At 42.5% G+C, this 21,789-nt stretch overlaps 1 protein-coding gene across 8 annotated transcripts in view; it reads right to left on the reverse strand.

Moving 5' to 3' along the window:
• LOC105482152 (piwi like RNA-mediated gene silencing 2) overlaps positions 1-21,789 on the reverse strand; it is an 89,435-nt gene that overhangs the window by 59,290 nt on the left and 8,356 nt on the right. For all 8 annotated transcript variants that reach the window (XM_071068515.1, XM_071068518.1, XM_071068513.1 and 5 more), the window contains 6 exons: positions 21,324-21,530; positions 20,302-20,412; positions 16,537-16,654; positions 15,527-15,651; positions 14,282-14,362; positions 13,863-13,976 (listed from right to left, as the gene is read on the reverse strand). In XM_071068515.1, coding sequence (XP_070924616.1) covers positions 13,863-13,976; positions 14,282-14,362; positions 15,527-15,651; positions 16,537-16,654; positions 20,302-20,412; positions 21,324-21,530 — 756 coding nt within the window. The remainder of the gene's footprint in view (positions 1-13,862; positions 13,977-14,281; positions 14,363-15,526; positions 15,652-16,536; positions 16,655-20,301; positions 20,413-21,323; positions 21,531-21,789) is intronic.

Here is a 21,789-nt window from a genome sequence, read left to right on the forward strand (position 1 = left end):
CAGTGGCTCACGCTTGTAACCCCAGCATTTCAGAAGGCGGAGGCAGGAGGACTGCTTGAACCCAGAAGTTGGAGACCAGCCTGGGCAATATAGTGAGACCTTATTTCTTTGGCGGGGGAGGGGAGGAAAAAGCTTAAGAGGACCTGAATTGCAGAAAATAGAGAATATAGGCCTACCAGGTATGATGGCTCACAGCTATAGTCCCAGCTATTTGAGAGGCTAAGGTGGGAGAACTCCTTGAGCCCAGGATATTGAGATCAGCCTGGGCAACATGGCAAGACCCCCATCCCTAAAAAAATTAAAAAATTAGCCAGGTGTGATGGCATACCTTGTAATCCCAGATACTCCAGAGACTGAGTGAGGTGGGAAGATAGCTTGAACCCAGGAGTTTGAGGCTACAGTCAGCTATGACAGCATCACTGCACTCCATCCTGGGTGGCAAAGGCCCTGTCCCTAAATTAATTAAAATTGATTTTTAAAAATTTCATACTTTGAAATACTCATCAAATCATAGAAAGTTGCAAAATCTGGACGTAGAGTCTCATGTACAAAACTGCCATTGCTATAATATCAATAACTAGGCTACAGATCTTACTCCATTTTCATTGTTATTTACATACACTGGTGTATTTGTATGTGTATACAGTTTTCTCTCATTTATAGGTTACCACAATCAGATACCAAACTGTTGCATGTCACCACCAAAGGACTATTTCCTGCTGCCCTTTATATTCACACTCCCCCTCCTTCCCTAGATCTGGTTAACTACCAGCCTATTCTCCAGCTTTGTCATTTTGAGACTGCTATAGAAATAGAACCAAAAAGTGTGTAACCTTTTGAGATTGAGAAAACTTAATCTGGGGGTAGGGATGGGAACCCATGGCAAGCCACCTACAAGTGGCAATGGAGAAAAGCAAAGTTCTGTTAGCCTAGATTTGTAGTCTAAGTTGGGGTGAGCAGTGGATCAATCAGAAATTTAACGGCTAAATCCTGGCAATCAGAAAACCATAGAAGGCCACACATCCTTGGCTGACTGGGAAACCATCTATGTTTACAAGACAGCCAAGAAATCTCAGCTAAGAGTTAAAAGCCAAAAAATGGGAGAATTACCTCTAATTTTGAATGCATTCTTCAATCTACACACGGATCCATTAGCAGAGATGGAAGCCTTATGGGGTCATGGGGTTTGAGTATAACCGCTCTCCAAATCATTACCTGAATGACTAAGCTCTACAGACAAGGGGTTGATCGCTAGGAAGCCAGGTTAAAATATGATAATAAGGAAAAACCGAGTAAAGACATCAGCAGCGGCACGCCACAGGGATAACAGACTCTTACTCTAAATATGGATAGGTCAGCTTTAAAAAAAAAAAAAAAAGAAAAATAGGCTGGCTGCAGTGGCTCACACCTGTAATCCCAGCACTTTGGGAGGCTGAGGTGGGCGGATCACGATGTCAAGAGATAGAGACCATCCTGGCCAACATGATGAAACCCCGTCTCTACTAAAAATACAAAAATTAGCTGGGCATGGTGGTGCACGCCTGTAGTCCCAGCTACTCGGGAGGCTGAGACAGGAGAATCACTTGAACCCGGCAGGCAGTGATTGCAGTGAGCCAAGATCGTGCCACTGCATTCCAGCCTGGTAACAGAGCAAGACTCTGCCTCAAAAAAAAAAAAAAAAAAAAAAAAATCAGAAAAATAAACAATACAGACTTGACAAAATGCATTGAACAGAAAGAAAAATAAGAAATCTCCAAGTATTTGAAAATTACAATACACTCTAAACAACCCACAGATGAAAGAAAGCACAAGAGAAATGAGAAAATATCTTGAACTGAAGGAAAATGAAAAATCAGACAATCAAAAAATCAGGGGCTGCAGCTAACGCAGTGCTCAGAGGGACATCTGTGCCTTAAATTACATGAGAATGAAACACAGAACCTACACATTTATGATCAAATAATAACTGACAAAGGTGTCAAGGTCAATCAGTAGGGAAGGACAATCTTTTCAAGAAATAGTGTTGTGATAATTAAACATGTAACGAAAGAAACTCAGACCGTTACCTGACATCACCTGTAAAAGTTAACTCAAAATGGATTGCAGATCTAAATATGACTCGAAACTATAAACCTAAAAAAAACCAGAAAATCTTTGCAATCTCGAGTTAGGCAATGATCTCTTGGATATGACACCAAAACCAAAACCTATGAAAGAAAAAGTACAAATTAGACTTCATCAGAATTAAAAATGTCTACTCCTTAAAAGGGACCACTGGGCCAGGCATGGTGGCTCATGCCTGTAATCCCAGCACTTTAGGAGGCTCAGGCAGGTGGATCACTTGAGCTCAGGAGTCTGAGACAAGCCTGGGGAACACAGTGAAACCCCATTTCTACTAAACGTACAAAACAGCCAGGTGTGGTGGTGCATGCCTGTAGTCCCAGCTACTCGGGAGGTCGAGGCATAAGAATCGCTTGAACCCGGGAGGCAGAGGCTGCAGTGAGCTGAGATGGCGCCACTGCACTCCAGCCTGGGTGAAAGAGTGAGACCGTCTCAAAAAATAATAAAAATAATAAATAATAAAATAATAATAAATAAATGGGACTACTGGCCAGGTGTGATGGTTCACAACTATAATCCCAGCACTTTAGGAGGATCACTTCAGCCCAGGAGTTCAAGAATAGCCTGGGCAATGTGGTGAAACTCCATCTCTACAAAAAAAAAAAATTGTTTTAATTAGCTGGACATGGTGGTGCACGCCTGTAGTCACAGCTACTCAGGAGGGTGAGGTGGGAGGATTGCTTGAGCCCTGGAGGCCAAGGCTACAGTGAGCTGTGATTACACTGCACTCCAGTCAACAGAGCAAGACTCTGTCTCAAAAAAAAAAAAAGTCACCTTTAAGAAAAATGCAAAGACAAGCTACTAAATGGAAGAAAATATGTGCAAATCATGTGATACATGCATATCATTCAGCTGATAAAGGATTTGTACTTCTTATATGTAATGAATTACTGCACAGCTCAGTAAAAACAACAACCCAAATATTTAAAAATAGGCAAAAGATACGAACAGATATTTCACCAAAGCAGACAAATGAATGGGAAGTACACACAGAAAAAGATGCTCTACATCATTATTCACTAGGAAAATATAAATCAAAACCACAACTGGATACCACTGTACACTGGTTAAAATTTCTAAAATTAAGACTGACTAAACAAAGTATTGATGAGAATGTGGAACAACCTGAATTCTCAGGCACTGCTAGTGGGAATGTAAAATGGTACAGACACTCTGGGAAAGAGTTTCTTATAAAATTAAACACACACCTACTATATGACTCGCCCCTCCGCTCCCAGGTATCTACTAACTAAGAGAAATGAAAGTGTATGTCCACACAAAGACTTGTACACTAATATTTATTGCAGCTTTATTTGTAACAGCCGACAGCTGGAAAGAACCTGGAAATAAACTGTGAATAAACTGTGGTAGAGCCACAAAATGAAACACTACCCAGCAATTAAAAGGAATGAACATTTACAACATACAACAATGCGAATGCTTTCAAAATAACGCTGAGTGAAAGAAGCCAATGTGAAAGAAAAACAATAGCAGGCAGGCAGGTGGGTGGGTGGGCTGTCGGGTGGGTCTTCTTCCTTGCCCCCTCTTATGCCTATAATCCCAGCACTTTGGGAGGCTGAGCCTAGGTAGGAGAAGTGCTTGGGCCCAGGAGTTCGAGACCAGCCTGGGCAACATAGTGAGGCCCCATCCCTATCAGGAAAAAAAAAAAAAAATTATATAGCTGGGCGTGGTGGCAGGCACCTGTAATCCAAGCTATGCAGGAGAATCGCCTGAACACGGGAGGTGGAGGCTGCAGTGAGCCGAGATTGCACCATTGCACTCCAGCCTGGGTGACAGGAAGAGAGTCCATCTCAAAAAAAAAAAAAAAAAAAGGTTATAAAAGAAAAACAAAAAAGCACAAGAACATAGTGATTCCATTTACATAAAATTCTAGAAAATGCAGAATAATCTCTAGTGACAGAAAGCTGACCAATATTTGCTGCCCATGGGGTGCAGAGGAGGAACAGAAGCCGGAAGAGGCTTCAGAGACACCTGAGTACATTTTGGGGCAATGGCTTGTGTCCATTTTCTTCACTGCAATGTTTCACAGGTGAAATATATAAACTATATATACATATATCAAAACTCATCAAACTGTATACTTTAAATGTGTGTGGGTTTTTTATGGATGTCAACTGTACCTTTACACATCTGAAAAAAGAAATAAATTAATGGAACAGAATAAAAGATCCGGAAATAGACTCAAACAGATTAACACTAAGTGTAGAATAAGGTGGTATTTCAAATTTGTAAGAAAAAAGATCACTGGGCCGGGCGCGGTGGCTCAAGCCTGTAATCCCAGCACTTTGGGAGGCCGAGACGGGCGGATCACGAGGTCAGGAGATCGAGACCATCCTGGCTGACACAGTGAAACCCCGTCTCTACTAAAAAATACAAAAAAACTAGCCGGGCGAGGTGGCGGGCGCCTGTAGTCCCAGCTACTCAGGAGGCTGAGGCAGGAGAATGGCGTGAACCCGGGAGGCGGAGCTTGCAGTGAGCCAAGATCACACCACTGCACTCCAGCCTGGGCGGCAGAGCGAGACTCTGTCTCAAAAAAAAAAAAAAAAAAAAGAAAAAAGATCACTGACTGGGCACAGTGGCTCATGCCTGTAATCCTAGCACTTTGGGAAGCTGAGGCTGGTGGATCACCTGAGGTCGGGAGTTCAAGACCAGTCTGACCAACATGGGGAAACCCTGTCTCCACTGAAAATACAAAGTTAGCCAGGTTTAGTGGCACATGCCTGTAATCCCAGCTACTCGGGAGGCTGAGGCAGGATAATCGCTTGAACCCAGGAGGCGGAGGTTGTAGTGAGCCAAGATCATGCCATGGCACTCCAGCCTGGGTAACGAGAGCGAAATTCTGTCTCAAAAAAAAAAAAAAAAAAAAGGAAAAAAAGAAAAAAGATCATTAAAAAAACGGGTTAGCCTGCTAGCCAATTTTAGAAAATTCTTTATGAATTTAAGATTAATATCTAAGAAACTAAACAATAAAACTAGATGAAAACAAACATTCATATACTCCTAGGAATAAAATAAAATTCCCACAAACTGGAAAAGATGGATTACTCTGTCACCATAGTAACAAGTTGCCATAAGAATAAGTTTTAAGCCTGTTGAATCAATCTACATCAATTTACTTCAGCAAACACACTTTTGCAAGCCAACTAATCAATGTCATCCCCTTGTTTCTGTAAGCCAGCCAACCAGGGATGACTTAATCCAATACGCATACCTCTGAGGACAAATCAATCCACAAGAGTCTTGCCTGAGTAACCACCTTTCTTCAGAAGATGCTGACCTACTAGTCCATCTGCAAGTCTGTAATCCCTGAACTATACTCTTCCCAAATATTCTATAGAAGACCAATAGTCTCTAACTGCAGTAAGCAAGAAATTCAGCTTTCTTTTTATTTCCGATAGAACAGAGGTCTTATATCCTCTGACAATTTTGGAGGTCCAACCAAGATAACTTTGAAAACTCTTCCCAGGCAACATTCCAGAGATTTTCAGACCACCAATCCACTCACTGGGCCCTTGTGCTTAACTCTTTGTTCTTCAGATCTGCTGTCAAGTGAGTCAATCCCAACAACCATCTGAGGTGTGACTAGTTTCATTAAGCTCTGGTTGCTGAATCAGTTTTGTTATCCCAACATTTATAATCAAACAGCCTTTGTCATTAGCCTTAGGTCTTTATATAAGCCAATTAGACTTACTTCCTTACATAAAATAGACCGTTTGGTTTAGAAGTACAGCCTCCAGGCCGGGCGCGGTGGCTCACGCCTGTAATCCCAGCACTTTGGGAGGCCGAGGCGGGCGGATCACAAGGTCAGGAGATCGAGACCACGGTGAAACCCTGTCTCTACTAAAAATACAAAAAATTAGCCGGGCGCGGTTGTGGGCGCCTGTAGTCCCAGCTACTCGGGAGGCTGAGGCAGGAGAATGGCGTGAACCCGGGAGGCGGAGCTTGCAGTGAGCCGAGATTGCGCCACTGCACTCCAGCCTGGGCGACAGAGCGAGACTCCGTCTCAAAAGAAAAAAAAAAAAAAGAAGTACAGCCTCCAGTATGTAATCAAACCTAGATCTTTGTGTGAGGTCATTAGCCTTTTTTTTTTTGAAAGTGTATCATCTGAAAATATTTTTGCCATTAACTTTTTTTTTTAAAATAGGGTCTCACTTCATTGCCCAGGCTGGAGTACAGTGGTGCAACTATGGCTCACCACTCACTGCAGCCTTGACATTCCAGCTCAGGTGATTCTCCCACCTCAACCTCCCGAGTAGCTGGGATGACAGATGCGTGCCACCATGTCCAGCTAATTTTGGTATTTTTTGCAAAGACAGGATTTTGCCATGTTGCCCAGGCTGGTTTTGAACCCGTGAGCTCAACCTATCCACCCTCCTCAGCCTCCCAAAGCGCTGGGATTACCGGCACGAGTCACTGCACCCAGTCATTTATGTTTTTCATTTGCTTGCTTTGCTTTTGCTGTTGTCTATACATATAAGGCATTTTTGTTTGTTCTGGACTGTCTTTTCTGCTCCACATAAAGAATAGTACTCTTTAGAGGAAGCCGGATAAGGCTTCATACCAATTCAGGCCATTCCTGAGAGCTTATGGTTGGAGGCCCATTAGACCAGCAACCCAACCCAACTGTAAAAATTTGGTGAAACCCTCTGACTCCAAATGGTTCCTATCAGTAATTTTTCATCCACTGGCCCCCATCCTTCTCCTAGACTATCAATTCCACTTTTCCTTGTTGTATTCTGAGTTGAGCCCAATCTCTCTCCCATCCTGCAAATCCCCATTGCAGGGGTTCTTGTGCCCATTGCACTGGTTCTGAATAAAGTCTGCCTTATAATTCTCTAACAAGTGCCATGAATATTTTTTTCTTTTAACAGAAATCACAACCAGATGCATTACAGTAAAACTTCAAAAGCCAAAGACAAAAATTAAAAAGATAACAGTATCACTAGTGATTGATTTGTCAACAGGAACAATGTAAACCAATGGCCAGGAGCAATAGCTCACACCTGTAATCCCAGCACTTTAGGGGGCCAAGGTAGGAGGATAATTTGATGCCAGGATTTCAAGGTCAGCCTTGGCAACATAGTCAAACTGCATCTCTACAAAAATAAAAATAAAATAGGCTGGGAACAGTGCCTCACACTAGCACTTTGGGAGGCTGAGGTAGGAGAATCACTTGAGCCCAGGAGTTCGAGACCAGCCTTGACAACACAGCAAGACCTTGTCTCTACGAAAAAATTAAAACACTAGCTAGGTGTGGTGGTGCATCCCTGTAGTCCCAGCTACTTGGGGGGCTGAGGTGGGAGGACTGCTTGAGCCCAGGAGTTTAAGGCTGCAGTGAGTTGTGATCGTGCCACTGCACTCCAACCTGGGTAACCAAGTGAGATTCCATCAAAAAAAAAAAAAAAAAAAAAAGGGGGGAAGAATGTAAGCCAGATAATATTTCTCAAAGTGCGAAAAGAAAATAACTGCCAAACCCAGAATTTTAAGTTAAAGGCAAGATGGTAAACATTTTTAGCTAAAAATTAAAAGAATTTGTCACCAGCAGAGTCCACACTAAAGGACATATTACAAGCAGTTCTTCAGGCAAAGGGAAAATAATCCCATATAGAATCCTGAGATACAAGGAGGAATAAAGAACAAATACAATTTCAGAAGACAACAGTAAAGAAAAACTCCCACAGCTCCCAAAGAGGTAGGATGGGTTGAGGAGAGACATACAAAGATTCTGGAATCAGAAATTAAAACAGCTTTAGATCTTTCAACAGTGAATCCAAAAGCAAGGACGATGGAGTAGTGCCTTCAAAATCCTCAGGGTAAAGTATCTCCAACCTAGATTTATAACCTAGAGTTATATACCCAGTCAAACTAGACAACTACTTTGTAAACTAAAGACATTTTTCAAACATGTAAGGTCTCAAAATCATGTCCTCCAATGCACCCTTCTTCTGGAAATACTGGAGTATATATGCTACACCAAAACAAGAGAATAAATCAAGAAAGCAGCAGTTATGAGATCTGACATACAGGAGATTCCCCATAAGAAGGGAAGAGGAACCCCAAGACAGTGATGGTCTAGCCAGCCTGGAGAGCAACCAGCCTAACTGAAGCCAATAAGGTTCTAACAGACATATCTAAGATAGTATTGAACTCAGTAGGAATGGGGTCATTGAATGAACTGACAACTTAACAGTGACATAATAAAGCACCCTTATTTAGTAAACCTTTAGTTGACTCACTACCTTTTGGAAGTATGCAAACCATTCCTGGGTGATGAAAAGAAAAGCTGCCACATTTTGAAACACCTAGCTCTTCTCACTTCCAGGAAAAGAAATGCTCTTCTGTGGTTTCCAGTGATACATAAGAACAGGGAACGAAGGTGGTAGAACACCAAGCCAGTAACAGCTGCAGGGGACAAGGGAAGACAGCCTACAGACCTCCCTGACAGACATGGACATGCTCTTGGGGCTGAGCAGTTACACTGAGAGCCAGGGTCCATGTCTGACATAACGGGGTAACGCCTGACACAGGCCTTCTCACTATCTTGGAGAAGAGGTCCTCAAAGCTAGATCTAAAGTGATCTAGATCACCCCAAAAATCCGGTATTTGGACGGGAGGGGAATGAAACTGACAAAATAGCTAGTGTTTCAATATACAGTGAAGGGATTACACAATTGGGTGTGAATTTGATCTTAGTGGTAAGTACATATAAAATTATGTACTTAGGAAAAAAAAGGCTGAGCATAGTGGCACAAGCCTGTAGTCCCAGTTACTTGGGAAGCTGAGGCAGAAAGATCACTTGAGCCCAAGAATTCAAGGCTGCAGTGAGCTATGATCATGCCTGTGAATAGCCACTGCACTTCAGTCTGAGCCATGAAATGAGACCTCGTCTCGAAGAAAGAAGGAAAGAAGGAAAGGAAAGAAAGAAAGGAAGGAAGGAATTTTTTTTTAAAAGTCCAAGATAAATAACCGTGAAGAAAATAAAAATAAATTTCTTTTCTTTTTCCCCTAGACAAAGTCTTGCTCTGCTGCCCAGGCTGCAGTGCACTGGCACAATCTCGGCTCACTGCAACCTCCATCTCCCAGGTTCAAGCGATTCTCCTGCCTCGGCCTCCGGAGTAGCTGGGACTACAGTCCTGTGCCAACATGCCCAGATAATTTTTTTTTTTTTTTAGTAGAGATGGGATTTCACCATGTTGGCCAGACTGCTCTCAACCTCCTGACCTCAAATGATCTGCCTGCCTCGGCCTCCCAAAGTCCTGGGATTATAGCCATTATGAGCCACTGTGCCTGGCCAAAACAAAATAAATTTCAATAAACATGGAAAGACATGCCATATTTTTCAATAGGAGGACTCAGTGAACAGTCTCCCTCGTCAATGACCATCAAAATGCCAACTTTTTTTTTTTGAGACAGAGTCTCGCTCACTCTATCGCCCAGGCTGGAGTGCAGTGGCATAATCTCGGCTCACTGCAAGCCCCGCCTCCCGGGTTCACACCAATCTCCTGCCTCATTCTCCTGAGTAGCTGGGAATACAGGCACCCACCACCACGCCTGTCTAATTTTTTGTATTTTTAGTAGAGATGGGGTTTCACCATGTTAGCCAGGATGGTCTCAATCTCCTGACCTCATGATCTGCCCACCTCGGCCTCCCAAAGTGCTGGGATTACAGGCGCGAGCCACTGTGCCTGGATTTTTTTTTTTAGACAGTCTCACTCTGTCACCCAGGCTGGAGGGCAGTGGCACCATCTTGGTTCACTGCAACTTCTGCCTCCCGGGTTCCTGGGTTCAAGCGATTCTCGTGCCTCAGCCTCCCAAGTAGCTGGAATTACAGGCATGTGCCACCCCGCCTCGCTAATTTTTGTATTTTTAGCAGAGACAGGGTTTCACCATGTTGGCAAGGCTGGTCTTGAACTGCTGACCTCAAGTGATCCACCCGCCTCGGTCTCCCAAAATGTCAGGATTACAGAGGTGAGCCACTGCGTCCGGCCAAAACAAAATAAATTTCAATAAATCGAAAGACATGCCATATTTTTCAAAAGGAAGACTAAGTGAACATTCTCCCTAGTCAATGCTCATCAAAATGCTAAACGACTTTTTTCTTATTTTCACTAAATTATTCAAAGGATCAAACGAAAGAGTATGTGGGTGACATTCACCATGAAAATTCTGAAAATAAAATTCTGACAAATATCGAAAACCAAAAAAAGTACAGTATTTTAGACAGAATCACATTAGTTTGGACCAATACATCAAACTGAAAGTTCAGAAATAAATCCAGGTATTTTAGCATGTAAGGTAGTGATTTGAATCTGTGGGAAAAAAGAATGTTTTTCAATAAACTGTATAATAGTACAGAGACAACCATCATAATCCCAACTTTCTATCAAGAAAAATCCATAGGGTTTGAAACACTGAAAATAGGCCCGGCGTGGTGGTTCATGCCTATAATCCCAGCACTTTGGGAAGCTGAGGCAGGTGGATCACCTGAGGTCAGGAGTTCAAGACCAGCCTGGCCAACACAGCGAAACCCTGTCTCTACTAAAAATGCAAAAATCAGCCAGGTGTGGGGGGAAGTCCCTGTAATCCCAGCTGCTCAGAAAGCCTGAGGCAGGAGAATCGCCTGAACCCAAGGGTAGAGGTTGCAGTGAGCCAAGATCATGCCACTGCACTCCAGCCTGGGTGACAGGAGTGAAACTCCATCTCAAAAAAAAAAAAAAATTGAAAATAAAAATAAAAAATAACTAATTGCGTTTTTTTTGAAGACAGGGAGGGTCTCACTTGCCTAGGCTGGAGTACAGTAGCATTATCACAGCACACTGCAGCCTTGAACCCCTGGCCTCAAGCAATCCTTCCACCTTGGCCTCCCAAAGTGCTGGGATTATAGGCATGAACCAGACCATCCCTGGCCAAGTAGACCTTTCAAGGCAGAAAAGCAAAGGCATTCACTGAAAGTACATGCAAGAAAAATAAACATATAAAAGCAAAGGCAGAAACCACAAAAAAAGAAATAGTAGATTTGAAGACACACACTTTTATTTAATAAACATTCTTGAATATTTACTATATACAATTAAATAAAACTTACAGGAGGCTATTGGCTTGGACTGGGCTCCTGCACTAGGCCCAACAAAGCAAACCAAAATGGGGTTATTCATGCTGAAGTTCCATGCCACCAAATAGAAACTAAGATCTTTATCTGACTTTCTGAGAAATCAGGAGAGAGAGATAATAGCCAAATCCCCAAACAGGCCAGTTTTAGTATGATGAAGATATCTCCTCTGCTTTAACCTTTACAAGGAAAGTAACAAATGACCAATCTGCTTTTTGTTCTGTTTCTGATTCCCTCACCCTTTTCTGTCTATAAAGCCAACCTCCGCCGCTCAGCTCATCAGAACCCTCAAGGTGTTACCCAATTCATGAACTCCCAATAAAAGCCAACAATTATGTCTTTTGACAATGCTAAGCCCTATATTAGGTCTAAGCGTACATGGTGAGCAAAAAAGACATGGCCTCTGCCAGAGGAGCTGACAGTCTAGGAGAGACAGACAGAATAATTACAAAAAAGTTCAAGACATCTTCAGCTTCTCTTTCTCTTATCCCACATGCAGTCAGGAAATCCACTTAAATGCTCCTTTCAAAATACAGATGTCCAGAAAATGACTCCTTACCACCTCCATCGCTACCATTCTCATGGCTCCACCGCATTACCACAGCCTCCTGACTGGTGTTCCCACTTCCAACCTCAGTCTGCCAAGTCTATTTTCCACACAGCAATAACAGGGAACCTTTTACAATCCAGCTTGGGTCTTGCCACTAAAAGTCCTGCATTTCACTCACAGTGAAGGTTAAAACCCTCACAAAAGCCCTACAAAGCCCTGTGTAATCAGCTCCTCCAACTGCTCTGCCCCTCCACCACCCTGCTTGCTCACTTGGCTGTAGCCACCCTGCGTGTGCCTGCACCAGGCCCGTTTCTGTCTTAAGGTCTGCGCCTCAGCTGTCCACCTGCCAAAAGCTTCTTCTCCCGTGTATTCACCTGGCTAACCCCTTACCTCTTTCAAGTGTTTGCTCAAATGAGCTTGACCACTCTACTTAAAACTGCAATTCTCTGCCCCCTTCCCCACTACTTCTGATTGCCCGAACTGTGTGCTCTACTTTTTCTTTTTTCCATGGCTCTTACCGCTTGTAATACATTATACAATTTATTTATTGTATTTATTATTTACTATTCATCTCCCCTGGTGACAACAGAGGCTCTGTGAGGGGAGGGATCTTTGTTTTGCTATCTAACAGGTCCTAAGACTCTGGTTCATAACTGGAGCTTGGTAGGTATACACTGAAGCAATGAATGAAATGGTCAGAGGAGCAAACACAAGCCTGACAACACCCAGTGGTTGTACATAGCTGGTGGGAAAAGAAACTGAAACAATCTTCTACAGGGTAGTTTGTCAAGATATAGTTAACTATCATATTATATTAGATATATATTAAAAGGCTTCAGAATGTTCAGCCCTTCCATTAAGTAATTCTACTTCTGAGTACGTGGCCTAAAAAAATCAGATGTACAGAGACTTATGTATAAGATGAGATTTCATACAGCCACTAAAAATTATACACATCTGGCTGGGCACGGTGGCTCACACCTGTAATCCCAGCCCTTTGGGAGGCTGAGGTGGGCAGATTGCCTGAGCTCAGGAGTTCAAGACCAGTCTGGGAAACATGGTGAAACTCTGTCTCTACTAAAATACAAAATATTAGCCAGACATGGCGGCATGCACCTGTAGTCCCAGCTCTTCGGGAAGCTGAGGCAAGAGAATTGTTTTAACCCAGGAGGCAGAGGTTACAGTGAGATGAGATCGTGCTACGGCACTCCTGCCTGAGCAAGAGAGAGAGACACTGTTTCAAAAAAAAAAAGAAAGAAAGAAAGAAAGAAAAAGAAAAAAAAATTAGCCCAGGCATGGTGGCCTGTAATTCCAGCTACTTGGGGGCTGAGGCAGGAGAATCACTTGAACCCGAGAGGCAGAGGGTGCAGTGAGCCGAGATCGCACCACTGTACTCCAGCCTGGGTGATAGAGTGAGACTCTGTCTCAATTAAAAAAAAAATTATACACATCTGTATTCAATACAGAAACACATACATTGTATATTATTATATGCAAACTCAGCACGTGCATATATCAAACCAAGTTCTCCTAATCACAAATTTAAAAAAAACTCTTTCTCAAAGCATAGCAGATGTCTATTCAGATGCTTATCTCAGTATGACTAGGGACAAGGGCACATACATTCAGTGTAGTTATTCTACAACTAAAAATCTAAACAGTGCTGGGTACCATGGCTCATGCCTATAATCCCAACACTTTGAAAGGCTGAGGTAGGAGGGTCCCTTGAAGCCAGGAGTTCAAGACCTGACTGGGAAACATAGCAAGACCCTGTCTCTACAAAAAAAAAAAAAAAAAAATTAAAAATTAGCTGGGCGTGGTAGCACACCTGTAGTCCTGACTACTCGGAAAGCTGAGGTGGTAGGATCACTTGAACCCAGGAGTTCAGGGTTACAGTGAGCTATGATCAAACGACTGTATTCCAGCCAGGGTGACAAACAAGACCCTGTCTCTGGGGGGAAAAAAAAAGAGAACAATGTCTAATGTGTATTATTACCAGCTGTTACTGAACTTTTCAGAAAATCATCAGCAAGTTCAAGATAGATCCCACTATTCACTCACATGACATCCAGCACAGAGTCATTTCGAATGACCTTATGGGAGACATCAGCTAGCAGGAAGAGCCCTCCATCTGTCCTTCGGATGCTAGCCGCGTAGCCTGGCCAGATCTGCAATCTGGAGAGAGAGGTGGTCTTAACTGTAGGATTTTCAAAGAACACATATACTTCCATGCCCCCATGTGAACAATACTTTGAGGTCATACTGCCCTTCCCTAATAGTAATGAGAAAGCCTCAGGAAACTAAGTTAACTGACATCATTGCAAACTTACTGAAAAACCAAACTAAGGAAGAGATTTAGTTGATAAATTGTATTCACTACCATAAACTACTGCTGAGATTATGGTACTAAATACAACGGTTGTAATGGAAAATTTCTTTCCAGAACATTCAAAAGTGAGGAAGGGGAAAAAAGCACCAACCTGTGTTGCTGTAGTACCATAGCACTTGTAGGGTCATAAAAGTTTCTCCCCACAAGCTTCATATCTAAAAGTTTCATTACCCTGAAATAAAAAGCAAGTATGAGTTTTCTAATAGAAGAGTAATAAAATTATGTTCCATTATTCTTAGCTACATTTGCCTTTGGAAGTCTGAATGGTTAGAAATATTTGTGCTCTTTGCAGAAGACAGCTTTTATGTTGAGAACAATCTTGCTAAAAGAAAACCAAAAACTGCCAAAGCATTTGACTGAAAAAGTAAAGCAAAACAACAGCAGTCTTTTCCACTTACTAGCTGACCAAACACTGAGTTGATTTCCCAGGTTTGATGTACATTACTTCTCACCATTAACTATGAAGAATGCAAGAGAGCACATTGCTAAGTTTGTGAATAACAGTGTGGCAAAGGGAGTTACGTTTTTTTCCTGGTAGTTCAGCTTACTAGGTAGAAATTAGGTTCTGTGGGCCGGGTGCGGTGGCTTACACCTGTAATCCCAGCACTTTGGGAGGCTGAGGCGGATGGATCAAGGGAGATCAAGACCCTCCCGGTCAACATAATGAAACATCATCTCTATTAAAAATATAAAAATTAGCCAGGCGTGGCGCCGCATGCCTGTAATCCCAGCTACTCAGGAGGCTGAGGCAGGAGAATCGCTTGAACCAGGGAGTCGGAGGTTGCAGTGAGCCAATATTACACCACTGCACCACAGCCCGGCGACAGAACGAGACTCTGTCTCAAAATAAAAATTAAAAAAAGAAATTAGGTTCTGTGTAAATAAGAGGTAGTTTGAGAATAGCAGCTGTATGAAAATCAGGATGTTTCAAAAGAAGTTAAACAATTATGAGCTATCTGTAATTCAAAAATTCAAGAGACTGAAAAAAAATCCTTCCAGCAAATATTTTTACACACAACCTCTTTAAGTAGCCCCCTTGTTACTGTCACCATTAAATATGCGCTATAAACAGCTGCTGTCAAAGTTCCTGAACACACCCAGAGGAACTCATTCTCCTAACCATCTACCTCCAAACCTAATTTCATATATTCAAATCTGGTCTACCACTTGTGAGATAATTTCTGAGTAAGCCCCAATACCATCCATTTATTCATTAAATGCTTCCAAAGCCATCTAGAACACACTGTCACATATTTCCATCCAAGCATCTTGAAGAACATTACTGCAAATACAAGACTGAAGTTAAAGGACAACAGAACTTCAGCTGTTTCCTTACCGACGGAAAACAACATTGTAGAAGGGAATGCACAGGTCAGAGCAAGGCTCCAGGATCTTTGTCATCTGAACCTTAATGCTGATTTCAGCACTGTCTGTTTTCCTTTGACTTTTTAACTCAAGAACCTAATAAATAAATACACACAGGTAAAACAAAATGACAAAACTAAGAACTAATGACCAAGTCCTAATCTAATTCAACTGTATTCTTAAGAACACTAAAATATCTTAAAACATTTTTCTACTTTTCCCCTCACTTTGTTGTCCACAATGGCAAAAGCACAGCATGACGACTACGGTTCAGAAAAATGATTTGGTAAGAGAATTCCAACCAAGTTTATATTTGCAATTTTTTTTTTTTTTTTTTTTGAGACTGAGTCTCGCTCTGTCACCCTGCTGGAGTGCAGTGGCACGATCTCTGCTCACTGCAAGCTTCACCTCCCAGGTTTACGCCATTCTTCTGCCTCAGCCTCCCAAGTAGCTGGGACTACAGGCACCCGCCACCACACCCAGCTAATTTTTTGTATTTTTAGTAGAGCCGGGGTTTCACCGTGTTAGCCAGGATGGTCTCGATCTCCTTACTTCGTGATCCACCTGCCTCAGCCTCCCAAAGTGCTAGGATTATTGTGTGCCACCGCACCTGGCCTACATTTGTAATTTTAAGTTACTCTTTATCACTGAAGTCACAGACTTCCAACCATTCCTCATGTGAGAAGGTGCTTCTTAAGGAATTCAAACCTAAAATGTGCTGTTATGCCCTGCAAAAATGTCTTCCCCTCTATGAACAGAAAAATACAACTCAAACGTACAGGAATTCTATGGTTTCCTACTCATCAAAACACCAATGCTGGGCCAGGTGAAGTGACTCACGCCTGTAATCCCAGGGCTTTGGGAGTTCAAGACCAGCCTGGGCAACATAGCAAGACCCAATCTCTTAAAAGCAAAACCAAACAAAAAACACCAGAGCACTCTTAGGGTTCATCTGAAAGTCCATTTCCTGTTTGGTCTTACTTGTTGAAGCTTAACAGGCAGATAGAGAATAGATCCATCAAACGCAGTGACGTTGCCGGTGACAGCTTGATGGTCCTTCAACATGCCGAACCTCATGCTTTTGCACTCCACATTGGGGCTGGAAAATAATGAAGAGGATTTTCCTTCAACTTGACTCACACAGCAATCTTTTTTTTTTTTTTTTTTTTTTTGAGACGGAGTCTCGCTCTGTCGCCCAGGCTGGAGTGCAGTGGCCGGATCTCAGCTCACTGCAAGCTCCGCCCCCCGGGTTCACGCCATTCTCCTGCCTCAGCCTCCCGAGTAGCTGGGACTATAGGCGCCCGCCACCTCGCCCGGCTAGTTTTTTGTATTTTTTAGTAGAGACGGGGTTTCACCGTGTTAGCCAGGATGGTCTCGATCTCCTGACCTCGTGATCCGCCCGTCTCGGCCTCCCAAAGTGCTGGGATTACAGGCGTGAGCCACCGCGCCCGGCCTCACACAGCAATCTTTACCGCAGCTGTGCAACAGGTGCTAGTTACCCAGTAACTGCTGCTCCATCTAGTGGCCATATTAAAAATTATCTATCTGACTAGAACTTTGACTCAAGAATACCTGCTCGCAGCTGAAACATCAGAAAATACAGGTTAAAAAAAAATAAAAACCACCCCTAAATTCTACCATCAAAGGACATCTGCCTTAGCATGTCAGTGTATTATTCCTTCATATATACATATTTGTTTTTGAGATGGAGTCTTGCTCTACCGCCCAGGCTGGAGTGCAGTGGCATGATATTGGCTCACTGCAACCTCCACCTCCTAGGTTCAAGCGATTCTCCCTTTGTTTCCTTAACGTTTGTCAATCCATTCTCAGAGGAAGGGTTCACCCCACCTGCCTTTTTTTTTTTTTTTTTTTTTTTGAGATAGGGTCTTGCTTTGTCACCCAGGCTGAAGGACAGTGGCATGATCATAGCTCACTGCAGTCTCAAACTCCTGGGCTCAAGTGATCCTTCTGCCTCAGGCCCCCAAGTAACTGGGACTCTAAGTGTACCACCAGACCTGGCTAATGTAAAAAACATTTTTTTTTTGCCCTGGCACAGTGGCTCATGCCTGTAATCCCAGCACTTTGGGAGGCCGAGGTGGGTGGATCACTTGAGGCCAGGAGTTCAAGATCACTCTGGCCATCATGGTGAAACCCTGTTCTACTAAAAATACAAAAAAATCAGTGGGGTGTGGTGGCATGTGGTTGTAATCCCAGCTACTTGGAGGCTGAGGCATGAGAATCACTTCAGTCTGGGAGATGGAGGTAGCACTGAAGTGAGACTGTGCCACTGCACTCCAGCCTGGGCAACAAAGTGAGGCTGTCTCAAAAGCATAAATAAAATAAAATTTTTTGTTGTTGTTACCTAGGATAGTCTTAAACTCCTAGCCTCAAGCAACTCTCCCTCCTCGGCCTCCCTAAGTGCTGGGATTACAGACATGAGCCACTGCATGCAGCCGTCTCCCCTCTTTAATGCTCACCTCTTTGCTGTACGTTTCACAACAAGCCTGTTTCCTAGGATCCAATTTCCCCTGCTTTTCTGGCTACTTCCCTCTACCTGTTGTATGTGCTCAGCTCTGCTTTCTTACCTCATAGAAACTATTAAAGCAAAAAAAAAAAAAAAAAAGAAAGAAACTATTAAAGCAATCCTGTTGCCTTCTATAATTATTCCATTTTCTCATTCCTCTTACAAACTTTTTAAATGACTGGCCAAGTCACTGACTACTTCTTATGGCCTACCCCCTCCTTTGTGCTTTTCATCTTTCCTTTTTTTTTCTCTCTCTACAACTCTAACAAAACTACTAGAAGATCACCACACCCTCAACAAGCAAATCCAGTTGCTTTTTTTCCTGTGGCCAGAACCAACCACCTTCTCATTATCTTCATTCAAATGAGTCCTTCCTTTGGTCTTTATAACATACCTTCAGAATATCTTCTCCCTAACTGTTCCTTTCTTCTCTCTTTCACTCCACTTCTTCCTCTTGTGTCATCAACTAGCAGCTGTCCTTCATAAATTCAGCCTTCCTAGTATAGCTACCTTTAGAAATAGTATGGAAGTTTCTGGCCAGGCATGGTGGTTCATGCCAGTAATCCCAGCACTTTGGGAGGCCGAGGCAGGTGGATTACTTGAGGTCAGGAGTTTGAGACCAGCCTGGTCAACATGGCAAAACCCCGACTCTACTAAAAAAAAATACAAAAATTAGCCAGGCATGGGGGTGCTCGCCTGTAATCCCAGCTACTAGGAGGACGAGGCAAGAGAATTGCTTGAACCTGGGAGGCAGAGGTTGCAGTGAGCTGAGATTGTACCACTGAACTCCAGCCTGGGTGACAGATTGAGACCCTGTCTCAAAACAAAACAAAACAAAACAGAAAGAAATGGTATGAAAGTTTCTTTAAAAAGCTAAAAATAGTACTACGTATGATTTAACAATCCCACTTCTGGGTACTTATCCAAAGGAATTAAAATCAGTGTGTCAAAGAGATATATGTGCACTCCCACGTTCACTGCAGCACTATTCACAACAGGCAAGACAGAATCAATCTAAGTGTCCACCAAAGGATGAATGGATAAAGTGGTACACATACACAATGGAATACTATATAGCCTTTAAAAAGAAGTACATCCTGTCATTTGTGACAATATGAAAGGATCTGGAGAGTATTATGCTAAGTGAAATAAGATAGGCACAGAAAAACAAATACCATCTGATCTCACTCATATATGGAATCTAAAAAAGTTGAACTCATTGTGAACAGAGAGTAAGAACATGGCTACCAGAGGCTGGGGAGTGAGGGGTATGGGGAAAAGGCAGATGTTGGTTAAAAGCTACAAAGTTTCAGACAGACAGGTGGAGTAAGTTTTAGTGATCTATAGTAACCATAGTTAACAACAGCATGTATTTCAAAATTCCTAAAAGAGATTTTAAATGTTTTCACCACAAAAAACAGTAAGTAGGTGAGGTGACAGATATGTCAATTAGCCTGATTTAATCTTTGTATTATGTATACATTATCAAAACATCATATTGTATTCATACATATACCCAACTATTTTTCAATTAAAAAAACTGAGACTTCCATATCATCTAATTTTCTTCACAAGTATTTCAAAACACTTATTTTCACAATTCCAGCTAAGAACTTCCGGCTAATGACTCCTCTAAGATATTAAAAGAGAACACAAACTAATATAAACTCTTTCTAAATACTAATAAATCCTAAAACTATTGATATAAAACTGAAGTTATCTTTCTTCATTTTTCTCACCCCTAAATTTAACCCTAGACTGTCACTGGAGAGATGTCAGATGTTGGTATGATGGCTCATGCAGGGAAGGATCCAGGTTTCATGGGGCATGGATTTCACACCACTGGTGGGGGAGGGGGAGGGTTCTTTAAGAAAAAGAATACAAAATTACACATATGAAATAAGTTAAAAGATCATGGAAGACACCTAATGCAAATTTTAAAAGGCCCTGAACTTAAGCTTCATTAATTTCACATTAAATTAACTTCTAGCCTCATGTATAAATCTATACTCTATGAAGTTAAAATCGGGATTGGTAATATAGCTAAATACATACACAAAGTTTAAGATTAACCTTAAACTTCCTGTAAGGATCTGAGTAAATGCATTATCTCATCGAGAGGTCCACCAGGAACTGTACAGGACAATATTCAGTTATTCCAGGGGAACTATTTTTTTACTGCCCTCTAAGAAGTGAACAATACGAAGGAAAGCTGTGAATACCTGAAAGTCACATGATATTGATAAACTGCTTCATTATGACATTGTATTTTGATGAGGTTCAGTCCCAAAGACTGAGGTGTTCCTTTTGATCCCTGCTTCACAATAAGCTCTCTAGAAAATAAAAACAAAAAGCAACTGCACGTATCAAAAACAAAAAACAAAATAACTAACCAACCCACACAACCAACAACAAAAAGATTGGGGGAAGTAACATTTTTTCACATTTTGCTACAGATACACAAATTAAGAATCAACACTTAAAAAAGCTCCCTCTGAAGGCTAATCATTAGCAAGACCTAATTAGACAAGCAAGGTCACCCTACCTTTCCTAGTAACATTACCAAATAAACTAGGCCCATTAACTAAGAACACAAGGATGAGTTCTATGGAGAAAGATGAAGTGTCACGATATTCTTCCTAAATTATTTCCTTATCTTCAATAAGACAAAGAATTGTCTCAATTGGGAAGGAAACAAAAGGCCGTGAGTCCATTCTTTTGTTGCATGCTATATGTCCACTGTCAACCACATTTAACTTTAGAAATTGTCCCATCTTGGCTGGATGCGGTGGCTCACACCTGTAATCCCAGCACTTTGGGAGGCTGAGGCGGCTGGATCACGAGGTCAGGAGTTCACGACCAGCCTGGCCAACGTGGTGAGACCCCATCTCTACTAAAAATACAAAAAAATTAGGTGGGGGTGATGGCGGGCGCCTGTAATCCCAACTACTCGGGAGGTTGAGGCAGGGAATTACTTGAACCCACAAGGCGGAGGTTACAGTGAGCCGAGATTGTGCCACTGCACTGCAGCCTGGGTGACAGTGTGAGACTCTGTCTCAAAAAGAAAAAAAACAAACTGTCCCATCTCTTTGTCAATCTCCTACTGGCAAAAACCAGAACACCCTGCAATACTTATTACCCAGGGAGGACCCAACAAAAATAGATTTTACAATACTACATACCAGCCAAAATGCAGAGTTTTCACGATCATTACTAAGTAGAGAAGGCAGTGCTCCTGACTTACTTTTCCTTGTGTTCCACAGTCAGGACCAGAGGGCGATCTGGAGAGTGCAGGGGGGACTGGGGCAAAGCTGGTAGTGATGACAGCTGCGGGGGATCCCGGAATGGTGCACTGAAGGCACAGGGAGGCTTGTCCACTCCTCTGCCGATACCACCTGCTGCTCTTCCCATTGGTAATAAAGAAGCATCCGAACTCCCTCTTCCAAGCATCCTGAAATGTGGAGAGAGAGGAAAATCAGGGCTTTTTATAATAGCTATGTCCCATCCAGATTATTCCCCCAACTCCACAACCTCTTCCTGGAGGAATCAGCTAAAGTCATCCAAGTTTGAAATTCTCTCAAACCACATATGCCAAGGCCAGGCACAGTGGCTCATGCCTGTAATTCTAGCACTTTGGGAAGCCGAGGTGGGCAGACTGCTTGAGACCAGGAGTTCAAGACCAGCCTAAACAATACAGTGAAACCCCAAAT

The sequence above is a fragment of the Macaca nemestrina genome, chromosome 8 (genome assembly GCF_043159975.1).
Source record: "Macaca nemestrina isolate mMacNem1 chromosome 8, mMacNem.hap1, whole genome shotgun sequence".
Lineage (NCBI taxonomy): Eukaryota > Metazoa > Chordata > Mammalia > Primates > Cercopithecidae > Macaca > Macaca nemestrina.